This window comes from Branchiostoma belcheri, unplaced genomic scaffold, assembly GCF_001625305.1.
Source record: "Branchiostoma belcheri isolate BF01 breed outbred unplaced genomic scaffold, Haploidv18h27 scaffold54, whole genome shotgun sequence".
Taxonomy (NCBI): domain Eukaryota; kingdom Metazoa; phylum Chordata; class Leptocardii; order Amphioxiformes; family Branchiostomatidae; genus Branchiostoma; species Branchiostoma belcheri.
In genome coordinates this window covers 1,569,110-1,575,475 of record NW_017804176.1, presented here as the reverse complement: position 1 = coordinate 1,575,475, position 6,366 = coordinate 1,569,110, and the positions used below count along the sequence as shown (strand labels likewise).

Genomic DNA, 6,366 nt, shown 5'->3' with positions numbered 1-6,366 from the left:
GGATTGAAGGGGAAGTCTGGAACAGATGATCAGGTATGCAGGGCTATCCTTCACATTCCCGCTGTTTTAAATAAACTCTAAGCCCACTTCATTTGGAGTCCCAGGTAACTGATATCAAAATATCTGCCTTAAGCTTTTCTAGCATCACTTATGATCATATGGCCGAACTAGTTGAGGATCCTTGAGTCCAAATCAGGGACATAATACGCCTCCTATTTTTGTAGAAAAAAAATTAAGGCCATATAAAATCAATATAGAAGCTCGACAAAAAAGGGAAATATCGTTTACAAAGTTCTATTACCTTACCAGCCCCACCCCCCAAACAAGGAGAAACTTTCATTGCGAATTTGTGTGTGAAAAAAGGAGCAATTCACGCGGATTGATCTATTTCTCCACATTGAACAATCAATTCCATCTGAGAAGTTAAAGCGTCCTCTGGCGTCTGTACTTAGGAATGCACCTCCGTGCACAAGTTTCCCATGGGACGTTACAACGGAGTGCTGACAAACAAAACGGATCCTTAAATCTCGCTCTTTGACACAGTTTGTTTTGTCTTTATTAAGGCACTTACCTACAGCACAGGGTGTGACCCCGCTGTACCCCTCCAAGGCCAGGTACCGGTTGATGGAAAAACACCTCGACCGCATCACTCCGGACCCCAGCTTCGTCTCTTTCAACGTGGAGCATGCCTGTAGAGGAGAACAAACAAAGATAGGCGGATGGATACATGAACATTCATCTGTGAGTAGGCCGATTGAGTGAATAGGTTGTTTGCACTCACGTGACTATGACGTAAGTATTGCCCGTCATGCCGGATGGTTATACCTAGAAGCTGCTTGGTAGGTTTTTAAATTTAAAAATTTGTAACAATGTAGACATTGGAATTACGCATGAAAATGTATACATTTGACTCTTCTAGGTTTAACCGAACAATATGGCGGATCTACATGTGGCGTCACGGTCAAGCATCCTTCCTTTAGGCGGATAAAACGTAAAACATCCAAGAAAAAGAGAAAATGCGTCTGGGATACTCTGGATGCTCATCATTTGCAGTAGAAAAAGTAACCATCATTGTTACAAGCCCTCAGCAAAACAGTTGATGGACCAAGTAACTACGTGTGACAAATATGCCGACAGACACGATCGACCAGTAATAACCCACGCATTAAAGATAACTGTGTTTTGACTGGACACGTGGCGATCCGAAGCCACCCTTGGTGCTCAATAAAGCATGGTTTCCTGATAAACATCGCTTCTCAGTCCCATACTACTGTCAGATATATTCTACACATTCACAGTTTGTACAGCATGACCCTAAACTGTAGGAGGTGATTATGTCTGAGCGGTGTAGAACACGTGCAGCACATTTTGTACTTGTACCGTCGTTTGGAGCCAATTTGATAAAGCTTCGCGCACAAGTTGCGTGCAATATTTCACGTCTGGCAGGGATTTTTTATGCAGTTGCTTTTTTCGTCGCTAGGTGGCGCGAGAGCTCTGATGATGTCGTTACCGGTACCCTTACAACTTGGACTCAAGTTTCAAAGTTTGCATGTGCACAACAATCCTGGAGAACTTCTGCTAAAAACTAAAATTTTACTGAATATTACTAGTACAAGCGTCAAATACAAAAACTCGCAGCCTTCGCCAAGAAGGGTATGCTATGTTTTCGGTGCTGTTTGTGGGTTTAAATTTGTTTCTCTGTGAGCATAACTCTAGAAGCTGTAAATGAATCTTAATAATATTTGGCCTGTAGGTGTTGGTAAAACCAATTGTAAGTTCAATCATGGGCTCCTTAGCGGCTTTCTATGGTACTGCAGCAGAATCTCCGCCTTTCATCTTCAAGCCTCCATTCCAAACAGGATCCTGAATCTTTCTGTTGTGGACACTGTCTTTCCGTTAACACCAAATATGACATCGACATCGACAATATGACATCGAAACATTGCCCTAGACAGATCGCGTTTGTCTCAACGATCGGAAGACCATTTGTGGGTTCAAACGCTAGGCGACGCCTCTAAAGTGACCACAAATCCGCTCTCTGTTTCCTGAGTGGCCCACAGCAGGGAGGGCACACAGCAAGGAACGTCAACGCCAAATATGACGCTAAAATGACCTTGTACTTGGCTTATCGCTTTAGTCTTAACCAGAGGAAGGCCATTTTTGGCTCAAACGCTAGGCGGCGCCTCTGAAGTGGCCGCAAATCCGTAGTCTGTTTCCGGAGTGGTGAGGGCACGAGCTAAGGTTTTGTTTTAATAATACGGAGTGCCCTGGGTCTCTGCCAAGGACGAAGCCGTGTTGTCAGATGTCGGCTCTCTCTTTTACAGTCTGGCCGTGCCCCTATCTCTTCACACACATGTATGGCATTAGTTATCATTGTTCCATCATGTGGAAGGCAGTTGTTTCCGTTTATCTATCGCAAATGGCTTCAATAGGGATCTAATTTTGCCCGAAGGATGCTAGCCTGGGTACCAGACTGTCTCCAGGGTCTATAGACTAAAATGACCCCCCAATACCAAGGATTTTACCACAGTGGGTCAGACCCTCACGGTAAAATTTCCTTGGGAGCATGTTGGCCCTAGAGCCGTGGAGCTGGCCAGTGTAAGCCCTGGAAACAGCCTGGCATCCAAGGTATAAATGGATAAATGGGTATTCGAATATTTTACTGCCTCCAAACAGATGTATAAACGATAAATATGCGTCCACAGGGTAGAGATGTACACTGTATTTTCATAACCGTATGTACGTAGTCAGGTTTGCTAATCGTTGCCAGTCTTGCTCATGTCACCAGGTTCAGATGTCCATGCGGTATTATGCATCTCTGTACGTGTTTCCGACTTGCGTAGAACCTTAACAAGTTTGTATTTTATCATCTTGTAACTGGAGGTATTTTCATCCCTTTTTCATGGTACCTGTTAAAAACCCCTCTGTAAAACGTGCATGTTCAGAGTAGAATAGTTCAGTACGTATAGCTGAACTCATATGATCATGTTTATGATTTTAATGACTCCAGCAACAGCAATAATGCTCTCACGAACAACAGGATACGTAAAGCCACTATAATGACGCGACAGAAGAGTTGGAATAGCGATCATAGACACAAAATTAATGCACTGAAGCTATTCAAACCTTGTAAGACACGGGTATCTACTAGTATCTATGGCAACCGTTCAGAAGATGATGTCAACTCAGGTCACGAATTCATAAAAAAATAAAAAAACTTCTGCAAAATCTTTCGCGTTTTCAGAAAAAAAAATACCATAATATCGGAAAACGTGGCTGGCTCTTGGGAGAGCTCTCTCACTCTCATATCGCATTAAGCAAATATTATTTTTGAAAGTCAGGTCGCCATATGTCAGACATACCATATGTATTAGGCGTGTATTAGGCTCATGTGTCAACCCGGTGTGCGGACATTAAGCTTTCCGCTAGGGTGTTCCGCGGCAGATTACGATCGGACGTGACCAACAGTTGAAAGCTAATGGCTGGATTTCGTGACCAGGCATATCCGACTTGAACACCCTGTCCCTGTCAATCCGTGATAGATTAGAAAGACGTCTGTGTGATGAAAATACAGCGCAGGATACTCGTGAATCATCAAAGGGAATCATTGTCTATTTGTCGCTTACGTTTTGCTGTTTACGAGTCATAGATCATGACATTGTTCATCATAAACTTCCATGGAGACCACAGAAGGCATTGTTGCGGTTATGGGGAGGTCACAGTCGCCGTGGGCCGTCCTACGACTTTTGTGTCGCAGAGTTTTAGTAGGCTGTGACAGAAGCAAGGATCAAAGATAAATGCCTTTTATCTTATCTTTTACCTATGCCATCTTCTTCATCGACTTCGGTTTATGGCCAGGGTCAGGATTGTTTCGTTCTGAGAGTTTCAATTGTCCAGATCTTCGAGATCTTAAGGGAGTATCATAGAGCTTTTTAAGCATACTAAGGGTAACCTCTAGAGTCTAGACTATACAAACTCGCCTAAGCGTTCATTCGTATAAGGTGTGTCATGATCGGACGACTCCAGAGACTTATGGGAAAAGGGCTTTTCAGGCTTAGAGCTGACAGATCCTGACATACCCGACTGATCCCACTGTTCCAAGAGTCTTGTCTTTAGAAATGTTCTAGAAGACGGAATTACCTCATCAAAAGAAACACTTGACACTATTGTGTTCAAAATGTCTCCATTCGGGAGTTCACCAACCACGGACACGTTGAGAACAGATGACAGCAGTGTCTCTCCAACCCAACAACAAAAGATACCTTCAGACTCTCTTTGCAACACGTGTGACATCTAAAGTCAGGAACAAGACCTCTCTGTGTTGAAGCTGCCGTGGTACTGTCTTTTGTCAGGATATCAGATGGCAAACAAAATAAGACCGAAGTCGTCAGTAGTGGAGTGCCCGTAGGCGGGAGGCCGCTAAGGACCCTAATCAACCGGCTGGCACCACCTCCATTAACGGTATATCTGAACGTGGTTCACGTATTGCCGTATCTAAGAGGCAATCTGAGACACTCTTTACTGTATCGCGTTGCACATCGTGGAGCCGATAAAAATAAACCAATCTTCCAGTTCATGAACTCTTCAGAACTTCTAGAGCTGGGGCTAGGGATAATTTAAGCCGTTATGTTTCGGCCAGGCTGGCAAATGGCTGTTTGAAAATTCTGCGGCATCATAATCGTACAACAGCCTACCACAAATGTGATAACATAATTATGCAGACTAAATGGATTTTCTACGGACATTCGATACATTGAATCTAATCTCCAAGCCTTGACAAAAACATGCCAATGTTACTTAAAGTCTTAGGCGAGTCTTTGAGTGTTGCCTCCACTGCATCGTGTACTCGGAGAGAGAACTAGACATGCCGTCACCCCCTCATCCTGTGGTAACACTTCTCACACCCTACATGACGTACTGAAGTAATGTGTGGTGGCTTCAGGTAACAACCACAGACACCTACACACTGACATCCTAACATCCAACTTGGCACTGTTGCCGTCAAGTTTACAATGGCAGGGTGGTGGGCACAAGGCGTTGTCTGTTGCCATGACCGTGCCAAAAGGAAGGCGAGTGGAAAGAAGCCTAGAGAGAAATTCTTTCGGTAGTGATACAGTTGATGTTCTCCGTTGGATGTAACACCAGTACTAGTTATCTACATGCCACGTTAACGGTATGAACACCTTTGTTGCCCTCATTTGTTTCACGACTCCTGAGTTCTAACTTATATAGCTTTGTTATCGACTTAGGTGTCCACTCTGATGCTTTCTGTCACAGAACTTTCTATCGGCACCAGGCCAACTTAGTTTATAGCTGGGGTATAGGTAGTTTTATTTTAGGGTTTTTAAAAGTATTCTACTTATTTCTATACTGATATGGACCACACATGAGGAAATGAATGAGCAAATATTAACATTACTGGTAATATGATTTTAAATAATATTTGTCACACAATGTCACATATAGCTTATACTTGTCTATTCATAGATCAATAGTTTCTTCCCAAGTTGACACTGTCTTTTTACAAAGAGCAAGAAGGGTTACTATATGGGTCAATGCCTTCCATGGATTTGATCAAGAATGGCATGCTGCATACCGAAAATGTCAAAGCCAAATACTAGATGCTAAGATGAGGGGGTGGGGAGGGGAGTGACTGAAAGTAAATCCTCAGAATATGACCCACCCATAATGCGGTCATTCAACAAGTCGTGGGGTGGTCTCATATATTCAAATGTCATTTGTGAACGATATTGCTTTGTCAAAGGTCGTCAAGGGGACCATTTCGAAATCTTTTTTTTTTAAACAAAGCAAAGCAAAACAGCACAAGAAGATTTTTTTCCATTGCTAGAAAATGAGGTCCATTCTATACTTGTTGACGAATACATTGTTGCGATATTATTAAGAACATATATGTCTTCCTGAAATCGTTGAGATGACACAGGCAAAATTTTCAGCCAACTCCACTCACGTTTTATAATTTTGCTTTGGCACGGTAAAAAGGTTGCCTGTGTAGAGCTTCAATCCTAGCAGAATTGCTCGTAAACTCAACTCGATTTCCCACATGTATAAGATGACTTGAGAACGTGGCGGCCCGGAGTCGTGGAACACCAGCTGACCTACAGTGACACAGATTGCATCACCTAGTTCTTGATGAAAGACCGGAGGTTAGTATGCTGAAATCAGTTGAACTAACTGATATTTCGTCTAAATGTTTCTTGCACATTGGGGCATTCAACCGACTGACTTGTTGGTTTGTTTCGCATAACTGGTAAATCGCCGTCAGGCGTAACACACCAGTTTTTGTACAGTAAGTACAAGCTGCGTAAGACCGGACTGTATGGTTTGATCCACTCATACCCGGGGATT

General features: G+C 43.1%; 1 protein-coding gene across 3 annotated transcripts in view; it reads right to left on the bottom strand.

Annotated features, from left to right (window-relative positions):
• LOC109481106 overlaps positions 1–6,366 on the bottom strand; it is a 55,155-nt gene that overhangs the window by 31,941 nt on the left and 16,848 nt on the right. For all 3 annotated transcript variants that reach the window (XM_019783582.1, XM_019783585.1, XM_019783584.1), the window contains exon 4: positions 572–689. In XM_019783582.1, coding sequence (XP_019639141.1) covers positions 572–689 — 118 coding nt within the window. The remainder of the gene's footprint in view (positions 1–571; positions 690–6,366) is intronic.